The following is a 23,165-nucleotide window of genomic DNA, read 5'->3' as shown; positions in this document are numbered from 1 at the left end:
ACCAGCTGGATCGGATCATGTGACGGGATGAGGTCATCGCTCCTGCAGCGGCGCTTTCTGTCTGGACAGTGAAGTGGCGTGCGATGGAGGAGAAAGGCGTCTTCAAAGTCCTCATCACCGTTATGTACATTGAATTCATAGAAATCGTGCCGTCTTTAGTAGTTACAGCATTTTATATTGAGAAGTAAGTCCTCAAATATCAGACAGTCGGCTTATTCTATGAGTTCAACCATTCACACATCAAAAGTAATGCAATAATACAGAATAAATAAAACATGGCACATTCAAATCTTGTTAGATTTTCTTTGCAAAATGTGCCCTCCACACTCATGTCTGGATGAGATCAATAAATGGCCCACTCACAAATTCCAAAGACAGATACAAGGCTTTTTTGACATACATAAATTAGAGCATCAGGGTCTTAAAAGCTTAATGTGTCTAATTATTTACTTAGAGACAATGGCACATGTCCTCCGGTATTTCAATTATGATGCATTGGACCTTGGATGACCCATAAGTACATTTGTTTTACTTCAACCTGGGCCTGCATTTCACTATTTTAAACTCCATATTTAATTCTGGTGCAATGATTTATTGATCATTGCCTGTCTATTGATTGGCTACCCCCTTTGCCCTGGAGGGCCACTGTTCTACAGATACGGTCAGTCTTCTTATTACTATCACCTAGATACAACCTGGAAATAATGCTTGATTTGGTTGAATTCAGCAAATAAGTTGTTAAATTAAGCAACTGAGATTTGAGGTGGAACGAAAACCAGAAGACACATGAATGTTCAGAAAAATAATTTGATAACTAGAAATAATTTACATATGCATTGATATTACTTCTAGAATCAGGCAAGAGAAAGACAAATTATACATGTTTTATAGAGTACATATACATCTGCACAGACTTTTATGAAATGATTAAGGCACCATTCTGATGTTGATGATACCCTATGCACATATCACACTGTATTGTAGTGACGGTATACCAAGCTGCAAACTGGTTATCTAGCCTAAAACATACTTGTTTCATTTGAAATTAGCTAAATTTCAGGACATTATTTAACCTGGAAGCATCTGTTTAATCAAGCAGTCCTCATGTCATGTAGGAACAGTCCTGCAGAGAAAGTCTTACCCTGCCACCTAGTGTACAAACACAGGGTGCAATGCAAGTGACCAAAACCATTGGTTTCCAGATACAAGAGAACTCACTATGATGTAGCATTACGTTTCGTGCCTTCCTTAATAATTTAGAGATGTAATGTAGCACTGAGGTGCACTCAGGGTCTAGTAACCTAGGCAGTCAAATAGTCACCTGTATCTTAATCCTAAATTGCAAAACAAAGTCCTATACAGAAACACGCCAAATGAAGAGGACAAAAGCACAACTCTAAGACACACAACAGAAGTGAAAGAGAAATTATTAAGAGAGTTAATTTGTTTCATCAAGCTTTTCCTTTTTCCCTTTCCTGGTTCATTTATTGATGGCATTCACACACATACACACACATACACACTCCCTAACCTCATTATTCTGTTTCTATGTCTCAAGCATTACTAGTTGAAAATATACATTGACAACGAACACATTAAAAAGATTATACAAGATGAAAAAGCTAAACAGGAGCCATGTCCAGATTTGCAGTTCAAAGTGTGGCTGACCAGATATAAATATTCAGTTTTAACTAACACATTCCTCTTGTGACAGGAGACCCTCACATGGACATTGAATGTTCCCTGTAAATATATTTACAATTAAATGCACTTACCTAATAGGCAAATAGGTCCAGTAAAGATCCAGGGTCAGGACAAGCAAAAAAGCAACAAATAATTAGTAATTAATATATATATATATATATATATATATATATATACACTCACCTAAAGGATTATTAGGAACACCATACTAATACTGTGTTTGACCCCCTTTCGCCTTCAGAACTGCCTTAATTCTACGTGGCATTGATTCAACAAGGTGCTGAAAGCATTCTTTAGAAATGTTGGCCCATATTGATAGGATAGCATCTTGCAGTTGATGGAGATTTGTGGGATGCACATCCAGGGCACGAAGCTCCCGTTCCACCACATCCCAAAGATGCTCTATTGGGTTGAGATCTGGTGACTGTGGGGGCCAGTTTAGTACAGTGAACTCATTGTCATGTTCAAGAAACCAATTTGAAATGATTCGACCTTTGTGACATGGTGCATTATCCTGCTGGAAGTAGCCATCAGAGGATGGGTACATGGTGGTCATGAAGGGATGGACATGGTCAGAAACAATGCTCAGGTAGGCCGTGGCATTTAAACGATGCCCAATTGGCACTAAGGGGCCTAAAGTGTGCCAAGAAAACATCCCCCACACCATTACACCACCACCACCAGCCTGCACAGTGGTAACAAGGCATGATGGATCCATGTTCTCATTCTGTTTACGCCAAATTCTGACTCTACCATCTGAATGTCTCAACAGAAATCGAGACTCATCAGACCAGGCAACATTTTTCCAGTCTTCAACTGTCCAATTTTGGTGAGCTTGTGCAAATTGTAGCCTCTTTTTCCTATTTGTAGTGGAGATGAGTGGTACCCGGTGGGGTCTTCTGCTGTTGTAGCCCATCCGCCTCAAGGTTGTACGTGTTGTGGCTTCACAAATGCTTTGCTGCATACCTCGGTTGTAACGAGTGGTTATTTCAGTCAAAGTTGCTCTTCTATCAGCTTGAATCAGTCGGCCCATTCTCCTCTGACCTCTAGCATCAACAAGGCATTTTCGCCCACAGGACTGCCGCATACTGGATGTTTTTCCCTTTTCACACCATTCTTTGTAAACCCTAGAAATGGTTGTGCGTGAAAATCCCAGTAACTGAGCAGATTGTGAAATACTCAGACCGGCCCGTCTGGCACCAACAACCATGCCACGCTCAAAATTGCTAAAATCACCTTTCTTTCCCATTCAGACATTCAGTTTGGAGTTCAGGAGATTGTCTTGACCAGGACCACACCCCTAAATGCATTGAAGCAACTGCAATGTGATGGGTTGGTTAGATAATTGCATTAATGAGAAATTGAACAGGTGTTCCTAATAATCCTTTAGGTGAGTGTATGTGTGTGTGTGTGTGTGTGTGTGTGTGTGTGTGTGTGTATGTCTGTTTGTTTGAATGGCAAAGCAATTAACATGTAATGGGATCCCATGCATCATTTAATCTATTCATCGTTTCTAACTGTTATTATTAGTACTATTTCGCCATTTACATCAAAACAGTTTGTTAATTGCTGCCTTAATTATGATTGACACGTTTCTTTTAAGTTAACAAGGTAATTATGATTGCAATTGATTTAATCACCTGTGCACCGTTTAAAAGGAGAGAAAAGTGCGTCCTTAATCTGTTTTGTTTTGTGTGTATTTGACCAAATGTCCTGAGCTTGAAAGACCTGGATTACGGTCGAGCTTGATTGTGAGTCGTATACTTTTTGAAGACCTTTATCACTGTAAATAAACGGAGTCTCCTGGTAATGTTTATGCCCAGGCAATGGCTAGGCTGCGACACCTCTCCTATATATATTTTTTTTATAATTGTTTAAAATTGAAATGCTCAATTTTACAGACTTATTGTGCAGGGACAAATGTTTGAATTTTCATAAAGGTTTATGCTCCCTTACAGCCACAGAGATGCTTTGTTTTCAATTCAATAAACGTCTTCATTCTCTATTAATCAGGTTAAGACACTATGGCCTTGGTTATACATGCTAACCCCAGGTATGAATAAATACAAACTCAAAGGGGTTTTGGGTAATATTTAAAAAAAACAGCCTTTCTCCTGAAAAAAGTGAAATATTGAGATTTCCCCCTTTGCGGTGTACATTTTCTTTGGGTAAACAAAATGCACATTCCTCCCTAAGTACTGCCTTTCCTGGGGGAGGAGGCAGCATGAAAAAAATAAAAATAAACTGACAGCTGAATTACTGAAGCTGAAGAAAGAAACTAAGTACAGACAGCCACAAGTAAAACAAGAGTGTGTGCAGGGTTCATTACAGCAGGGAAAGCAGCAGAGAACACCCCAAAAGTACGATGAGAACTCAAACATAACAGAATGAGTAGGTGTCATTCAGCCTTTCACTAAGGTGGATGTCAGTGATAACTAAAATATTGACATATGAAGGAAAAACATAATGCATAAACACAAGAACAAATCTATACATCGTTTTAATAAATAACCAACATAAACAAGATGTATATATGCAGTACTGTGCAAAAGTTTTAGGCAGGTGTGAAAAAAATGCTGTAAAGTAAGAATGCTTTCAAAAATAGACGTTAATAGATATTTATCAATTAACAAAATACAAAGTAAGTGAATAGAAGAACTACATCAAATCCATATTTGGTGTGACCACCCTTTGCCTTCAAAACAGCAGCAATTCTTCTAGGTTCACTTGCTCACAGTTTTTGAAAGAACTCGGCAGGTAGGTTGACCCAAACATCTTGGAGAACTAACCACAGTTCTTCTGTGGATTTAGGCAGCCTCAGTTGCTTCTCTCTCTTCATGTAATCCCAGACAGACTCAATGAGATCAGGGCTCTGTGGGGGCCATACCATCACTTCCAGGACTCCTCAGTCTTCTTTACACTGAAGATACTTCTTAATGACTGTCGGTGTGTTTGGGGTCGTTGTCATGCGGCAGAATAAATTTGGGGTCAGTCAGATGCCTCTCTGATTGCATTACATGATGGATAAATATCTGCCTGTACTTCTCAGCATTGAGGAGACCATTCATTCTGACCAAATCTCCAACTTAATTTGCAAAAATGCAGCCCCAAACCACTCTCCAGCCCTTCAGCGAACAAACTTCCTTCTGCTACAGCCAAATATTTCACATTTTGACTCATCAGTCCACTGCACCCCAGTTCCTGTGTTTTCGTGCATAGTTGAGCCGCTTGGCCTTGTTTCCACATCGGAGGTATGGCTTTTTTATTCCTCCTACACAGCTGTTTCTGTTTCAGTTAATGATTGTGTTTCAACCTACATAGTGAATTGATGATCATTAGCACCTGTTTGGTATAATTGTTTAATCATACACCTGACTATATGCCTACAAAATCCCTGACTTTGTGCAAGTGTACATAGAAGAATTGATGCTGTTTTGAAGGCAAAGGGTGGTCACACCAAATAAGGATTTTGTTCACTCACTTTGCATTTAGTTAATTGATAAATATGATCTATTCACATGTCTATTTTTGAAAGCATTCACCCCTGCCTAAAACTTTTGCACAGTACTGTACTTTTAAATACATTTGACTGCATCTTCTGTTGTACATGCTTTTCAAGCTAGTCAACATATATGGTATATGTGTGTGTGTGTGTTTGTGTACACATATAACCACACACACACGGATTATGCAAAGTGAACTTGCATCTTGTACTTTTATGTAGTAATGTTTTACAGATTTTGTTTTCTTCTTAAATGGACCAGTTACAGTTTAAAGTTACAACATGTTTTATTGGGTGACATGGTACAGTTCATACACATTTCCATGTATCTGTTCTTCCATTGAAATACTACACTTTGGTTTTGAGGTAGGTAGGTATTGTATTGTCTGTAACAATCCAAGTGTATCACATTCAGTCGTTCATAAAGCCACACTATTTCAACAGTAACAGTTTTATAATGCTTTAAAAAAAAAAAACAATGGAGACGGGATGCATAACTGTCAGTATTAAAGTTCCGGACGGAAATGTTTCCAGTCGGAGCTGCTGCGTACAGACAGCACAGCCCTTGTGAGGTTAAAGTGCAGGATATTCACACTGTAAACACCGCAGACGCTCAACGGTAAAACAAGAGAAATCTAGTACTGGCACCCATTGATTTTTGAACGTTTTTCTGTTAAGTGGAACAAATTATTTAGTAAATAATTATTTTAGTACAGTCTGTTTAGTGTTACAATTGTATGACGTATACAAATCTGTGTACTGTCAACATTCACGATATCCTCATCCAAAAGTTTTCAGCTTCGAAAATACGTATTATTTTACAGGGATTAATAATAGACATAATACTATATAAATAAATATAAAAGGATAGGATAGCGTTTACGACACGTAACCGTTGAGAAACCACACAGGAATGGCGACTGTGTTTATATGCATTTTTTAATATGTCAGCTAGGGAGAGTAATATACGATCAATTAATAGAAAGTTTTGCATTTTTAACATTTGCAATACTCTGGGGAAAAACAGACAACGATGGCAGTATCTCATCAGTCGTGAAAAGTGACGATTGTTTTGTGGTTGTTGACGCGGTAAACCTGAACAAAGCTGCACGTAAATAACTAGGCCTATATATAATTGATGCATTTGTTTTAGTTTCTTGTAAATATGAGCCTTTTCTGGGTTGACACTGTCATGGTATTATTGGACTGCTGTTTGTTTCTGTAACAGCACACCCGCCATGGAGGCCAGTGACGACCCTCCCCCGCCCTCCCAGGCAGAGAAGGAGAACAAGAGGCGCTCCGGTCCGCCGCCCAGCAGCGCCCCCGCCTGCCGCTTCTTCTCCCAGGGCAGGCACTGTCAGTTCGGGAGGAGGTGTCGGTTCTTGCACCAGAGAGAGGAGGACGAGCACACTTTGCAGGGGCTGGAAAACAGGCTGGAGAGAGTGGAAGACGGGGGAGCTGCAGGGTGTAAGAAACTGGAGGATGGTGGCCAGGGTGCTGGACACAACTCCACACAGACGCACAGAGAAAGCTCCAGAGATGTGGCAGGAGGTGGCCACCAGCCTTGCCCCCAACCCAGGAGTGCCTCGGGCAGGAGAGAGAGGGCCAGAAAACCATGCCGCTACTTCCTGTCAGGCTACTGCGCCATGGAGGACAGGTGTCGCTTCTGGCACCCTGAGCAGTTGCCTTCTCTTGAGGATCCCAGAAGTGCCAGTGAGAGGGTGACCCCCAAGGAGCCCGTCGCCCGGCCCATGGTCGTCCAGGATGTGGTGAAGCTGAGCGAGCTGACGTCCGAGATCGCCATGCAACTGCGAAACACGGAGATCAACCAGCTGACCAAGCGCTTCCCCAAGGACAAACTGATCATCCAGGAGAGAGAAGATGGACAGCTGACCTATTACAGAGTTACAGTGCAGCCAACTGACCCCGACTGGGTACATTTATGTATTTGACATGGATTCTGTGTCTTTATTTTTACTGCCACTAAGCTATGAAGCATACTCCTTTCCCAGTATGAGCTAGTATCCATTATTAAAATAATCACCCCGATTTCTATATGAATCGAGCATATTTGTGTGGGAAAGTGCACAACACACAGCAATGCACTTAAAGCAAGCACCTGTTTCAATAAGGCATGGGCAACAGTTCTCAGAGCAACTCAGTACCAGAGATGACTGCCCAGCTTAAGTAGCAGGAAGAAAAGGGTCAAACTAGATTTAAAAATCATGGTTTACCAACAATGTTTTAGCCTGGCAGGGCCCATTTATTTCGTGGCCAAAAAAAAAGTTACACTGAAAACAAATGGAAAACCTTGAATTTGCTGTCTTTGCTTTGCAGCCCTTTGACCTGAAAGACATTGACATCATGGTTAGCTTCCCACAGATGTATCCTCAAGAGGTAAAGGTCAAATAAATATTTGTTTTTTTTTGGTCAATCACTGGAATGTATTGGATAGTGGTTGAAAAAATAATAATGTTGTACTGAATAACTGATTGTGGACTTCAGAAATGTAGAAATTAAAGTCTTTGTAACTTATTTTATTTTTATATTATGAGTCCTGTATTTAATTATATACAGGTCTCTAATAATTATTTGTATTTAAGGAATTGCCTTACATATTTACCACTACCATTTACCATTTTTCATTTTAGATTATATAGAATAGTTATACTTGACAAATTCATCCCACAAAATGCACTTTAACTACAGGAGTATGGTCTACATGACCTTTTCATCAAGAATATGGTTTTTCAAAAAGGTATTTTTTAGTATTATTATTAGGAGAGGAGGATTATATAATTTTGATTAAAGTGCTTTGGGATGCTTCTGCATCCAAAACACTATATAGGAAAATGATTGATTTGAAATACAGTGGTTATTTAAGAGAGAAATATCACAAATCGTGCATGGTTGTTATTCATTTTCAAATGCAGGATTATGCAACCACCCATAAAGTAATTAGAATGTGCAATTATGGTTATCCTTTTCCTAAAATTGCTGTTCTTGTTCGCAGGTGTTCACACTAGACATTCCTGAAGATCAGGATTTACCATCTATTATGGGAAGGTGAAGCCAAACAATCCACTTTTTGTGACAGTTTATTAAAATAAATGTAACGAAGGCCTTTGCCTGGGAGGTGACAGAAAAGTGTAAAATGAAATATTCTTAATGTCAGCATTACATTGAAGGCACGTCTTAAAAGTTTACAGGTAGAATACTTAATAGAAATGATGACATAATTATTAGTATGCAGCTTGTAGGCAGGAATTCTAACTGCATTCCAATTAAAATTAATAATCCAAATGCTGCAGGCTACGCAGTCAATAATATGTGCATATACATGTATAGGAATCAAAGGAATTGGTTTCTATTCACACCAAAATCATTTTTACTTGTATATCTACATTGCTATCACGAGACCATCCTCGGAGACCATATAAAGACCTATTGTATTTTAGTTATTTTATAGTGTGAAGAGGTTTACCTCCAATTGTCCCTGATACAGATATGTGTGCCAGGCATCACAGGAGTGGCTGCTAGGCAAACATGCCACCAATGAGCTGATGGGAAAGGTGGAGCTGCTATTTCGCCCCTTCCTGCGCTGGCTGGACCGCAACATGGAGAGACTGTTCACGGAGGGAGCCAGGCTGGTGAGACGAGCAGGGAGGGGGCGCTTCACAACAAACAAAGCCTAGTGCTCTTCAGATCAAGTCCCTTTTTAGGCCTCTTTAAATCATCACCTGCACTCGACTCGAAAGATTAATTTCCCCATCTGGGAGCTCAGGTGAAATGGAAATCAGAAATGCTCCCAATTTGATGGAAGCTTGAGACTGCAGTGTGTAATTAATGTTTTTTTTTATTGTGGGGGGGGTTCTGCTTTGTGACGTTAATAACTTTGTTTCAGAGTTTTTGTTTCCTGACTTGATCTCTCTTTTTGCTCTCCGTACCCAGCTGAAGAGGGACATAGATGCCGAGCGATCAGGAATCGAGTTTGTTCCATATCAGCAGCTTCAGGTAGCGGCCAGCAGTGAGGAAACCGCGGAGGACCTTGACGAGAACCTCAGCAGTGATGACGGAGACAGTGATGCCGAGAGCTACAGTGGCTCCGAGGAAGACGGGGAGGATGGCGGCGGTGTCGAGGGTACCCCCCCGGGTGAGGAATGCTCTGCAGGGGAGGCAACAAGCCACCCTGTGGAGAATGTGAAGAGTGTGGCGCCAAGGAAGGGCACTGAGGTGAAGTTGATGGGCCTACAGCTGGGTGAAGGGACGGCCACTGTGGTCGCCAGTGAGATAACCGTGTCCCTGCAGTGCAACAGGTATGATGGCAAACGCAGGAGCTGGTGCTGTCACTTAATACGCCGCATCTTTTTTTTTCTTCTCTCAGTCGAAGGTCTGGATTGTCAAAGCTCAGTCAGAGCCCGTGTTCATTTCTCTTCCCAAAGGTGTAAAGTGACGGCTGACCTGACGCTGAGAGGGGAGCTGCCGTGCACAGCGCAGTGCGAGAAGTGCAGTGCCTCTATCATCGCAGCTTTCCGCCCCAGCATGTTGCACCATTACAGCTCTGTCCTGGGCTTTCTGGACATCACCGGTGCTGTCCCCGTGGACCTGGTCCTGCAGGACTGCGAGCTGCTGGTGGGCTGCCTTAGCTGTTCTCAGGAAGGGCCACTGCAGGTACAACGCAGAACTACTGTTGTCTTCCAATATTAGAAAGTCGTACAACCTTTGTCAAGCAGCCTTCATAGATGCCTAGCTTTCCAGATGTCATGTAGGGTGCACTACATGACATCTGGAAAGCTAGGCATGTATGAACCGTGCGAACTGCTGCGAACTCCTGGAAGACAGTGATATAGGAAAAAAACTGCAGGGATACCAAATGAATCAAAGGGGAAAATGGAAAGCTGGATGATATCTGGAGGCTTTAAACACTGACTGTCATCTCCGTGTTCCCCTAGAATGTGCCCTATGGTCAGATGAAGGAGGTGAACTGTCAGCACTGTCACAGCAAGCTGAGCATCCTAGTGGAGAGCACGACGTTCCAACTCATCCAGCCCAGAAATCGGACAGGTCAGACCCCTGAAAACATCCCTTTCAACAGAGCACAAATTACGTCATGCAAACGAGTCCCCACACCCTTAATTGTTTGTCTGCACAAGTCTGGTGACGAGATCTTGTTAGATGCTCACGCGATATTTGCAGTAGAACTTGGGTTGCTGACTTTGCTGTATTGTCACTTCAGGGCAGAAGGACTCTCTGCAGAACAGGCAGAAGCGCTTCCCCAGAGACCCTGCAGTCCAGCTTGGGAAACCCCTACCTGAGAAAGGCACTTGCAAACACTTCAAGCAGAGTCACCGCTGGCTACGGTAAGTGCAGACAAAACCGGCACACTGCCCCATGAAATATTTTTAGAGCCACCAGCAGTTCACATCATGCACATGTAGTTTGGTTAAGTTCTGTCCCTCTCTCCGCTGGCAGGTTCTCCTGCTGTGGCAGGGCTTACCCCTGTGATGCCTGCCATGATGAGGACCAGGATCATGGGATGGAGATGGCCACCAGGATGATCTGTGGCTTCTGTGCCAAAGAGCAGGTGAGCTCCTTCTCCAGCCTGCACCCTCAGCTCAGTCACATAAGTGCCATTCAAGACATTCAACACATTCACTTCGTAATGATTAGGGGCCTTCTTTTAGTCTTCCTAATTTCTCAGCCTCCCACATGTCTCTGCTCCCACACAGCACTGATAATGATCTGGGAATAGAGCAACCTGCTAAACTTAATGGAAATCTCTCTTATTTATTAACCGATTGTCCCAGAGCAAGGGAATGAGTCGCACAGTACAATGAATTTTAATAAACATCTGTTGGTGCTAGACATCGTCAGAGTGTATCGTACAGTGGAGACGTCTCTTGAGACTTACAACATCACTATGGCCAGCACAGTGTTTCCAATGAAACACAGTTGATATAAGTGGTCTGTCAGCAGGGTAGAACTACATACACTGCTTTCGTACCTTTATTCAGAAATAATACTGGGGAGAGGAAAAAAAAAAAAACAAGATCGGTAGGAATCATTATTTTCCTTTTTTAGTATGTAAAGTAGTTGGTTCTTTATGAAAAAGGGATTTAACTGATCGAAGGTGGCTGTGTTGTAAACGTGTGCTCACCAGTCCTCTCTCTGCAGCCCTACAACAATGGGAAACCATGCGTCTCTTGTGGAAGCATGATGACAAGGGGGTCACATTCCAGTCACTGGGAAGGAGGTCTGGGCTGCAGGAACAAAGTGAAAATGAGCAGGTATGAGGCTGAAGAAATGTGTAAATATAGGACGAGCCATTTACTCTGTCTGCTTTAACCTGTGTGTTGGAATTTGGAATTACAATATTTGCACTGTTTGACAAATCAGAATATTGCATAAGATACAAAATGTTCTTTCTTTTAACAGGAATGACCGTCAAAAGTATTCTAACTTATCAAAAGCTGTGTCCCGGAAATCAAAGACTGCGCAGAAATGAAGGAATATAAGGGATGGCACAGATATCGTCTGTGACATTTGCTTTTCGAGTCAGGATGGAATGATTCTTGACGCTGAATCACTGAATCAATAGAATATATAAACAGCAACTTCAATGTATTTCCTGATTGCATATCTAAAAATGTACTAATCCTATGAATTAAATATGTTTGCACAATTAAAATAGTGCTTTTAGGATAATCGTCAAAGATCAGTTCTCACAGGCTATATGGTGTACAGGCTGATTGTATACCACAAGAACAAAACAGTTGTTACTTAATTAATTAAATACTTGAAATACTTAATTTGTAGATTGTCATCTAATAAATAAAGGAGCCTGCTCTATATTTGTATGTTGTTATAATTATTATTAAGTCAGAATCTGGATACCCCTGCCCCATTCCAGATAATGTCTAAATACCATGTTTATACTCTTATATTAGTGCATAGGCTGCCATAGCTGTGCTGTAAAAATGTCTGGAATTAGATTTTAATAACATTAGAATATTACATTATTTGCTATTTTAGCTGTGCCTTGGTATGGAGTTTAATCTTTCTAGGACAGATCTTTCATCATGATTATGACCAAAAACTCTTAGCAGGACTTCACCTCAGGAAAATCAAGAGGTGTCGAAAGTGCCAGCGATCTGACCTTAACCCCAATGAAATTTTATAAGACCTGGATGAAGCGATAAGATCCAAGATGAATAAAGAAATTTAGGAAATGAATTGGGCTGAATGGAAAACTATACTTTGATAAATTAATGATAGAATGCCAAGAGTATGTGTAGCTGCCAGTACTAATGGGGGTATTTGATGTGAAACATTTGCAGTAATATAGCACATTTTGTGCTCTGGGCCGGTGAGGTCCCAGGAGATGGTAACTGGACTTGCTGCTAAGAATAGTAACTCTCCAGGCCTGTTTGCTAAGGTATTGTAGTAAGTAGCCATAGTTTGTAAAAAGTTGACACAGATGTCAACAAATGTCTTTACTGCAGATTCCACAAACTTCTGATCAAGAAAACGTTATTGAAAAAGGCATTCCACAGTGTAGTACAAAAATAAAACCAACAAAAAAAGCAAAACTATCTATTACTAGAGAAAATAAATCAATAACACTAAAAAGCAGTACAAAAAGGTTACACAAAACTGTTAGCACTCCCTCCTAGCAAGTTGAAGGCTGACTCCCCCTGCACCTGTTAACAGATTCAATAACAGTAAAAATACTAATCTGATGTGTTCATTTAAACTTTTTAATTTTTTTTACCTTTTTATTATTTCCTGTCAATGCTATTTCCCCCCCACCTCTAATACAATGCACCTGCACACCTTTTAAAACTCTTGTCTATGGGAGTAATAACTCCCTGAGGAAAACCTTCGAATCCTATAGACTAAACCTGATTTACATCTTGTAAACAAAACCACTCCCAGATCTGATCCCCGCGGCAGACACCGACCTGAAACAAAAGAAAAGTTAAATACCTGCGTTTTAATCAGTCAAGTTTACATATGTGTGTGTGGAGCTTATAAGGATTTGATAACCTGATTGACAAGGTTATATAATGTTCAAATACTGAAAATACACAACAATAACTGTATGGGATGTAAGATCGCTAAAGCACAATAACTTTACATTTGAAGGACCTCGTAAAACACACACACACACACTAACTGTTTTTATACAAGGGATGGCGGCTCAAGTCCATTCATCACAGGCCATTTTCTTTATTAATTTTTGACACAAAGTAATTATTTCATAGCCAAGCATCTTTACCAAATTCCATTCATATATACTCTGGTATTAAGAAATATCTTAAACCCTGTTAATAATGGTAAACTAAAACAAAACAAATAAATAGCACAGTATGACTGTATTATTATCAGGTTACCTAATTTACTCCAATCATATCATGTTACATAATTTACTCCCATTAAACCCTTAACACTGAAATATTTTCAGTGAAATCTGGACTAGAAGGTCATGCTGAATGTTAGGCTTTGTCTTTATTCAGATTCAGGGAAAATGCTGCCATTGTGTGAGCTTAAGGGTCGAGCCTATTATTATAAGCGTCTGTTCTACAATTTGTGCCAAAATCCAAACCAAAACAATAACAATTTAAACAATTTCCGCATTGACAGCTTTCTTATTCAAAAAAATCTCCTTATTTCTGTAATGAGATTACCCCTCTCCACACGAATCTGAACTAGGTCAGTGCTTGCCTGCTGTATAAAGAGAGATGCTTTCCATGTCTCAGTTTGATAGCAAGCATCTTGGGAGCAGCAGCTGCATCAGGGCACACAAAATGTGGAATAAGAGCATGGTCCTGAAGTTTCTGCGCACCAAGAGCTCCTCCGACGTGCTGCTGCAGCCCACATGGGACCACATCCGGCTGCATCACCACTCCACTGTGTCGTCGCCCTTCTTCCCCGTGCTCATCGCCTTCTGCAGTTACTTGTCTTTCAGCCTCCCCTTTGCCATCATAGACCTCTTGGGGGAGAAGCTGCCCTTCTTCTACCGCTACAAGATCCAGAAGGAAAGGCAGCCCACTGTGGGGTTAATGGCCACATGCTTGTGCCAGGTGGTGTACAAATACGTGGTGTTCGTGATCCCCGCCGTGGTCGTCAACAGCTTCGTGATGCCCTCATCCCCTCTGCACACCCGGGCGCCCTCTGTCCTGGAGCTGGCCACTGGGGTCCTGGGCTGCTTGCTACTGTTCGATTTCCAGTACTACCTGTGGCACCTGGTCCACCACAAGAACCGCTACCTGTACCGGAGCGTGCATTCCTACCACCACAGCTACACCGCCCCTTTCTCCTGGACCACGCAGCACCTCAGTGTGGTTGAGATGATGACCGTGGGCTTCTGGATCCAGACCAACCCTCTCCTGCTGGCCTGCCACCCCCTGACGGGTTGGACCTGCATAATCATCGGCACCTGGATGTCAGTGGAAGGCCATGTCGGCTACGAAATGCCCTGGGCTCTCAACAACATCATCCCCCTGGGCCTCTACGGGGGCACCCCAGCCCACGATATGCATCATCAGAAGCCTCATAGTAACTTTGCCCCCTTCTTCAGCCACTGGGACAAGATCTGCGGGACCGCCATCTCCGTGGACAGAGACACAAGACTCGTGCAAAAGGGGAACTTTTGAAAGAGGGCCAAGACCTGTGTTTGAAGTGTAAGCGTCTCTTGTAGCTGTTCTGTTTTGTATCATTCTGTGCTATAATCTGAGACTAACTTCAGAATGTGCTGTTTCAATATAATATTTATTGTCAATAATCTTTTTTTCACTGTGCTGAGAAATAAAGAAAGGATGCCAACTTATTGAAGTGTTTTGCCTTTATCTTACTGATCACTCCTTTATTTCTTGTAGTAATAGTCCAAAGGGTATTTACAAAAGAAAAAAGTATTAATGGGAAAAATGTCTGGAGCCATTTTACCTTGAGCAGCTGAAGTTACTAATTTTCACCAGAAGGTGTCTATCCACTCCATTGTGTGGTTATCCTCTGCTTTTACAAACCGTACTGAAGATTTCAGGCTCACAACAAATGTACACTGGCATTCTTCACCTAGAGTAGGATTTACATTAAAGTGAAATGTACCAAAACATTATAATATATATATATATATATATATATATATAGCACTAATAAGATTAATTAGCAAAATGTTTCACTAGAGAGAGGCAGCTAATTGTAGATAATCTTGCCAATTATAGGAGCTAAATTAAGAAAATAAAAGGGATTAGCTCTAGTAAATCAATATAATTAGCTCTAGTAAATTAATATAATAAATAGATGAAAGAGGACAAATAAACAAATTAGCCAAGTATTAAAAATGAAAAAGAGCTGTGTTGCAGCATAGGCCAATCCATACTAAGGTTTAATAATATGATTAAATTCATTAACAGGGTCACGGTGGAATTGCAGACAGGTCAGACTCACCAATGAGCAAATGTTACCTGATGTGGCATTTGTTATCCCATGTTTTAGTTTTGCTTTGTATTTCAGAGTGGAATTATGATGAGCCCATTTTGAAATTCAACACACAAGGGATAACTGATATCGGAATTCATGATATTCAGATAGAAATACTGCATTTTAGATTAGGTTAAGAAGTCATGTGCACCTCTCAACTTCCACTGTGACAGCATCATTTCTTGTTTTCATGAAAAGGCCCTTTGAATCTTTTCTATTCCCGCCTCTGGGTTTGTAAAAGTGTTTGGGTCAAAGCAAACTGATTTATAAGAAGCAACAAGGACTGTCCCTAAAACAACAGTCTAAACATAATGGACTAACAAACAAACAGGGAGTTATGAGATGCATTTTGAATATGACATATGATGGGAGACTTGACGTCCAAACAGTGAATCAGTGCAGAGGTGCCAGACTGCCCTGAAGGTTGCATTTCCGATTGTACGATAAAACCTGACTCCAGCCGACGCTTCACTCACACTCTCAAAAGATGTCATTCAGGGTACAGAGAATCGTAGACAACCAGAAAAACAACCTTCACACTCATCCAACTCCTAGAGCACAAGCTGGGATATTGATAAAACCACCCCAGATACTAAAGCCGTTTGAATTCTTTCCAATTACTTGAATCTAGCTGGGATCCATTCTTCATATATTGCCAACGCCAATTAGCCTGAAGTGTTTTTACTTCACCTATAATAGATTGTACCTTGCATTTCGTCCAGTCGTTAAATTTCCACACGACTCTTAGAATGAGTAGTAGTCCACACAGCAATGTGAAACGTGTCTAGAAGACAAATGATGAGTCAAAAGGTTAGTGTTCAGTAACTACACCCTTAAGATTAGAATAAACAAAGCTCACCTTGATAATCACCGTAACTTTGGCCTCATGCGTCTCATCATCAATTTTCCTTATCCTTGTTTTACTAAAATAGACAGTCCATTGCATTTCCCAGGGCCACAACTCACCTGTTTTGAATCAATGGGTGATGTAGTGAGCAGACAGTGAGAGAGGATTACAGGAAGAACATCCCGTCGGTTGAGAGATCTTACACAGCACATCGGGCGGGAATTGAATCTACGATGCACACAAGCTTTAGTTTAGGAAATGTCTTCTTTGCTGGTATTATCTGCTAATGCAATTGTGTTCACGTTCAAGGAATAAAAGGTTTAATCCAATCAGGCCAATTTTCAAGCCAGCAAACGTGTTCCTTGCTATTGTACCTGTAGGGAACTGCCAGCTCGTGCTGTCAATAATATGAAAGCAGCAGTGCCCTACAGTTATAAGTAAACTAAAATAATTCGGAGTGTAAGCTATGAAAGTGCTGCATGAAGGTACCATTTACATCCTTTATGTTTACAATTGTGGTAAATTATGATATTTTAACTAAAAGTTATACAGACAAAACAGTACCTCATTTACATATTATTTGGGGTGCAGAATTATAGGAAAATAGGTCATAGGTAAGAAAGCACAGATTTATGGGTGTCTCTCAAGTTCATTTTTAAGAATTGAACAGCCAGAGATGCTCTGAACAAAAATCATTAGTGACTGACTACACTACCACCATGGATTTCTCACACTGTGTATCATTGTAGTGAATGTACTTTCAAAATGCACTGTGTGCCTGAATATATTAACACCAGCTGTGTACGGTCTATTGTGTTGGTGATTTCTGATCCTGCCTGGAAAAATACACCCAAAGCTTGCCCTTTTTGAAAAGAAAAAGAAAAACAATTGCCAGTTTTATACTATCATCAATTGCAAGATGCCACGCAAGCCATTTTTCATTCTAATCCATCACACCTTGTTGATAGAAGCATCAGGAAGTGACTGCCAAAGGATTGATAAAACACTTGATTACACTACTTGGTTTACATAGAAATTGCTTCTTCCAAGGGTAAATCTGAGAGCCTTCAATAATTTAAGACACCCTCTCGTTACCTCATCTATTATGGTTACTGACCTTAAGAATACTTTAATTTGAACTGAGCAGAAAATTGTTTTAGTTTTAACACATCAAGTTCAGAGAAATATGAAGAAATACAGCCGGCTCTCTCTGTGCTTCTATTTATGCATGCCCTTAGGTGTCACAGTGGCTGTTTACAGCATTGCTTGAACACTTTACAACAATGAAAAGGAGTGCTTGCTTCCTGTTGTTTTAAATCAGTATTATATAGAACAATCAGGTCTTTTCCAGTGTATTGCTCTCTAAAATTGGTTTATGGGGAAACCAATCGGTCTGTGTAATGTGCAGCTAACATGATTATCCAATATTGCTCTTCTCCTCACATTTCATCTTTAAGAGACCTGGACAATGAATTTGAAAACAAACAAATAGATCTAGACATTCATAAAGATCCAGCATAAAAAACGATGCATCACTCTTCGCTGGGAATGGAACGTAATGGGATTTTAGACATTGTGTGCTATGACCTTGTTGACTATATACATACTAACAATATCTATATTTTGATGTTAGTGCAATATTGTGCATATGTGTATAAGGAATAATGATGTATTAAACGTGTGTTCTTTTGACACAGTTCCTATTACACTCTCACAGTTGCTCATTCTCATTAAGGAAAGCAAAACTTGGAAAATCTTCTAAATCAATTGCAAATGAGTCCCATTCTTCAGGACTTAACGAAAGGCTGCAGTGGTCCTGGCAGACACCTCTGAGGGATATAAAACCTCTGCTCTGTGATTACCTTTAGCTTCAATCTGAGCCTCTTTGAACTGTTTTTTGTTTCCATTAGCTCTCACTGACAGCAGGAAATGCAGGACTCTCACATCGTCATTACAGCTTCACGCTGCAGGGTTTACTAACTCATTATTCAAATGCCACTGCCAGGATCCGTCTTTGTAAAGATAAAAAATTAAAAGCTGAAAGCAAGCTGCCTTGTCACCTACAGTAAAAGACCATGCTCTCTGGGTAAGTAGTAGCTCAGTCAAATTGCTGTAGCTGTTTTGCAACTCGCAGAATGCGTGTGTGTTGAATGTCCCTCTCATCTGTCCACAGACAATTATATCAGAATGTGATGGATATATTAGAAGCATTCCTTTTAATGGAGAAATAAATACAAATTCAACAGGGGAAACACACTATTCTCACTATAAAGATTGACATTAAAGAGAGAGAAACTAAAAGAAGCATGTTAGCTTTTTTTAACATTAAACCAGGCACTTACACAGGCTCCGAGTGTTCATTGGTTTGTTTAGGTCATTACAAAAATAGGCAAATTAGACCTTGACACAGCTCAAAGTTCGTCAATCCGTTTAAATCATTCTGAAATTTGCGATCTGAAACTGAAACGTAACATTAAGCACTGTTTAAAAAATAACCTTCATTTCCTATTCAAAACATCCACAACCAATTTGATGAATATCTTTGCCACAAGGTACTGCATTATTCACCAGTGGCTGTGCTTATTTTCCTTTCAAACCCACTTCGCTGCTGGGAGGCTGTTGAGCAACTCGTGCCCTTGGTTCCTTTTAGTCCCAATGTACAAAACACAACCAGACACAACTAAACCTGTACACAATCTAACCCACACCTTTAGCTAAAGAGCACACCACTGCAGTTTGTGGAAAAGTATAATGACACACTCGAAGCAAAATGTGGAATGCAGTGTGCTAATGTTGGAATAAAATTGCCAAGGTGTGCCCCTTCCCCTTCGGCTTCTGCACACATATCGCAAAGTCCTAAAAGCATTATTTTCCAAGCCATATTAGCAGCTACCCAGTGATGTCACAATCACATCAAAAAACATCTAAAAATGGCATAGAAAAAAAAAAACCACCCTGTTAAAAAAGCTGACCTTTTCTTTCTTTCTATTTTTCAAACCTCTGCTAACTTAAATGTTGCTAGTGAAAACAATGTAAGCAGTCACTTGCTTGGATAGGACCAGCAGAGGTTTGCATAATGCCAATCAGCTCTGACTTGCTTAGACACAGAATAACCTGACAGGTGTCTAATGTCTGTCAGTCTTGGTCTTTCCATACGATATGTACCGCTATCTATGGGCAAAGCCGGACTGCAGCCTCAGAAGTATGTCCAAACCGCTTTGAATATTGATTTAAATTGGGAGACTTCATTTACATTCCGTAGTTGACACTTTCCTGTCATTATACCATGCTTTCTATGTAAATGATCATGATGACATTAAATTGTATAAGGGTGTTATTTAACAACCCTTAAATACTTATTAAATCCTAGGGGTGCCTGGTAAAACAGGGCAAAGTACAGGAAAACCATGATGACAGACGCAGAGAAAGCAAGGCAAGGGAAAACCACAGTCAAAATGTGACATTTCCATAGAAATATACCATGGTAAGCTTTACAATGGATGGTGTCTGAGATGATACACAGGCAGCTTTAAACTGCAGGTCCTCACCACAGGACTGTTGGATAACAGAAAAAGCAAAGACAGTCACACGTCTCTCAGAGGTCTGCAGTTATCTCCACTTTACACAGGCACCAGCAGTCGCAGATCCATCCTGACAGGCTCAGCATCAGCTGTCGTATGACTTTAGTTTCTTTTCTTTCTTTTTTCTTTTGCTTTCGTCATTACCCTACGAAAAATGTAATTTCTGTTCAGAAGATTTTTCGTCTCCCGGAGGTGAGGCTGCACTTGGACAGCAATGGTGAGATCAGACATCAAACTGTGCCAATGAAGCTTCCATTTTCAGGCAAAAAAAAAAAGAAAAAGGGAGAACTGTTAACTTGTTTTGTATGTCTGTTATAAAATCAACATTACAAATGATGTGACCTCAAAGGGGTGAAAAACGATTTCACCATATCTAATGCATTTTCATTCTATATATATCACCGTCATCTTCAACAACACAAAATCCATCTATTTATGAACATGGGGTTAGGGAGAACATAATTCAAGAATACCATGGAATCCTGTTAATCTTCATTGACCAAATTGATCAGTGGTCACACTCTAAAGCAATGTTTTCAGCCTGAATGGTCTCCTTTTCCAAAAGGTTAATGCATCGTATCAAGTTGGCTGCATTATGCAGATACAGTTACTTGCACACATTAACAAGTAGATGCTTAATTGCATTTTGCTGCCTTAATTGAAACCCCCAGCGTCGATAACCTTAATGAGAGGGGCACTACGTTACATTTCCAGTCAGTACTGCTCCCCTCGGGACATCCAGTGTGGCTGTGTGACGGAACTACACTAGTGGATTGTCTCAGTCTAAAAGGAGGGAATATAGTTCACCCAGCACTGGCCAAAGGAAAGGACAGAAGTTGAAAGCACACAGAAGGCCAGTGAAATGTTAAATGCAATCAGCGTTCCCCCAGGTGAGGTGAACCATCTGTCAGGGGAAATCTATGTAGAAAGAGGCCTGGAGACAGCAGGCCTGCGTATGAAACTAGAAGGGTACTAAGAGGTATCCTATGTGGGGGATGACAGCGGGACGTTGAGCACAAGTGACAACTGGAAAGGTACTGTGTGAATGTCAACGCGTTAAACTAAGGAAGCTGGTGGTAGGAGAGACTTGGTGGATGTGGAGCATATGTTTGCTGAGCAGCAGATACAGGGGAAGCCATCATTGAAGAAAAGCAGGTCAAGATGGGAGAATTTCATAGAGAGATTTCATACAGTAGAGGAACATCTGCCACCTACATCACGTCTTCATGAAGAGAGAAGTCAGTATATTGGTTTGTAAACAAGAGTGAAGACGCTTTGAATCTCAGGATGAAACAAACTGCACTGGGGTATTGGGGATCAATCACAAGAGGAACACTCATATATATTATATTATTATTTTGTTTCTTGAGGATGAAAGCAAAATATGTTCATGATAGGTAGATGAAGCTGCATGTAGAGTCTGGATTGCATTATTAGTCTTGGCCCAAAGACATTGCATACTACACCTCCCTCCACAAACACACAATGTAACACACACAGCAGCACAAGCACAGAAATTGGTCTGTCAGATTATGATGGAATAAGCTCCTTTAAAAAATGATTATGTATTAGGTAACGTTATACTTAAGATAATTTGAATCACTTTTGTAGTGCCTAGTGTCGAGGAATAGCAAAGAGAAAATCAAACATGGGTAGGAAGGGTGATCAGTAAAACTGAAAGCACAGAGTTTAAGACGATGACAAGAAAGTGGTGGGTTGGGGGGGACTGTTGTGAATAAGTAAAACATGGCATGCTAAATTCTGCAGACATGTCAGAAGACAAGTTAAATGGTCTTTCTTATTGAGGGTTATTGTGGATAAAGACTATTTAGAAAACAGTTGATTTAGTTACATCAATGCCAATATAATTGCATGAAAAACACTGTAACAAGCTTGTTAAAAATGGCACTGCAATCTGTCATACACAAACATGGGAATTTAATACTTATTGGGGTCAGAAGGCAGGTTAAAGGCAGTTGAGCTTTTTGCAGCAAGGCATTTTAATTGGCCAGATATATGGGGTGTATGGGATGATCTCAGGCACAAAACGGAACGCAAAGAGAGAGCAGTGTCTGACAGCTTGCAGAACTAGCTACAGACACTCCTGCAGAAGGCAAGTATCCTGGAAATACAGATGTAGATGTTATTTGAGGAATAATACTGTTAATCTGGCAGGGCTCTACTAAAACATTCGGGCTTGACACGATGACCGAATGAAGCACGGTTATCATGAAACCCAAAACTAATGCGATGAGCCCTAGACTTTTACATCATTAAAGACCCATCAGGAGTTATTGAATAAAAGCTGCATTGCCTTTAGCTAAACGTTCTTAATCCACTTCGTTCATCAGTTCCTTCCCAAAATGCGGACCCTCCTCTTTCTAATAGGAACAAACAACTTTCTGAGTTACTAACATCTTCAAATACTGAGAAGCCCAAGCACTTATGCCCAAGGCTGGACAATATACTGCATTTTACATATTAGTGGTTTCAAACATTTCAGTAAATAAAAGAATGTTTAACTCCATTCATGTTAATAATGGATGTACCAACTGAAACCCTCCCACATTTTTAGATCCCATTTGACATGGAAGACCACTACTTCAAAGGTCAGCTGTCCAAAAGACAATGCATTGATCTTTTATTACAACTTGGCTACGCTGCTGAACTATACCTACAACATGGCTAGTATATAAAAGGAGGCATATTCTCACAGCAGTGAAGAGTTACCATGCTGAAGACATTTTAACACATTGAGATGGGATTCCATAAATACTGAGGTTTCCTCATTAAAAAGTGACATAATGGATAACGACAATCAACTGTAGCACCTTTTAGAGATGCACAGAAACATTACATAACCGCTAACCACGAGAGTCTTTAGTTTTATTGCACAGGGTGTCACAGCGAAGAAAGTATCAAAACATCCCAAATCAAAGCAGTACACAGACCATTATACACTAATGCTGTGTCTCAGCTACTCATTTCCATAGACACTGATATTAATGGGAATATAAATAGTGAAGAACATTTAAAACCATGTATTTGT

At 40.5% G+C, this 23,165-nt stretch overlaps 2 protein-coding genes across 3 annotated transcripts; both read left to right on the top strand.

Moving 5' to 3' along the window:
* Positions 1–5,759: 5,759 nt before the first annotated feature.
* LOC136748243 (uncharacterized) lies at positions 5,760–12,057 on the top strand. 2 transcript variants are annotated; one of them, XM_066701829.1, is made up of 12 exons: positions 5,760–5,825; positions 6,435–7,140; positions 7,544–7,603; positions 8,220–8,272; positions 8,712–8,856; positions 9,158–9,522; positions 9,649–9,877; positions 10,159–10,270; positions 10,443–10,566; positions 10,679–10,790; positions 11,381–11,493; positions 11,642–12,057. In XM_066701829.1, exons 2-12 carry the CDS (start codon positions 6,445–6,447, stop codon positions 11,709–11,711), a joined length of 2,079 nt encoding a protein of 692 aa, XP_066557926.1. In that variant the 5' UTR covers positions 5,760–5,825; positions 6,435–6,444; the 3' UTR covers positions 11,712–12,057. The 2 variants fall into 2 exon arrangements, with proteins under 2 accessions (XP_066557926.1, XP_066557928.1); XM_066701831.1 differs by lacking the exon at positions 5,760–5,825 and adding an exon at positions 5,865–6,317.
* A 1,769-nt stretch (positions 12,058–13,826) lies between these two features.
* On the top strand, positions 13,827–15,035 carry ch25hl1.1 (cholesterol 25-hydroxylase like 1, tandem duplicate 1). The gene has a single exon (XM_066701832.1). It carries the CDS (start codon positions 13,948–13,950, stop codon positions 14,860–14,862), a length of 915 nt encoding a protein of 304 aa, XP_066557929.1. The 5' UTR covers positions 13,827–13,947; the 3' UTR covers positions 14,863–15,035.
* The last annotated feature ends 8,130 nt before the right edge of the window (positions 15,036–23,165 follow it).

The sequence above is a fragment of the Amia ocellicauda genome, chromosome 4 (assembly GCF_036373705.1).
Source record: "Amia ocellicauda isolate fAmiCal2 chromosome 4, fAmiCal2.hap1, whole genome shotgun sequence".
NCBI lineage: Eukaryota > Metazoa > Chordata > Actinopteri > Amiiformes > Amiidae > Amia > Amia ocellicauda.
Note: the sequence above shows the minus strand (reverse complement) of the source record. Positions and strands in the feature narration are given on the sequence as shown.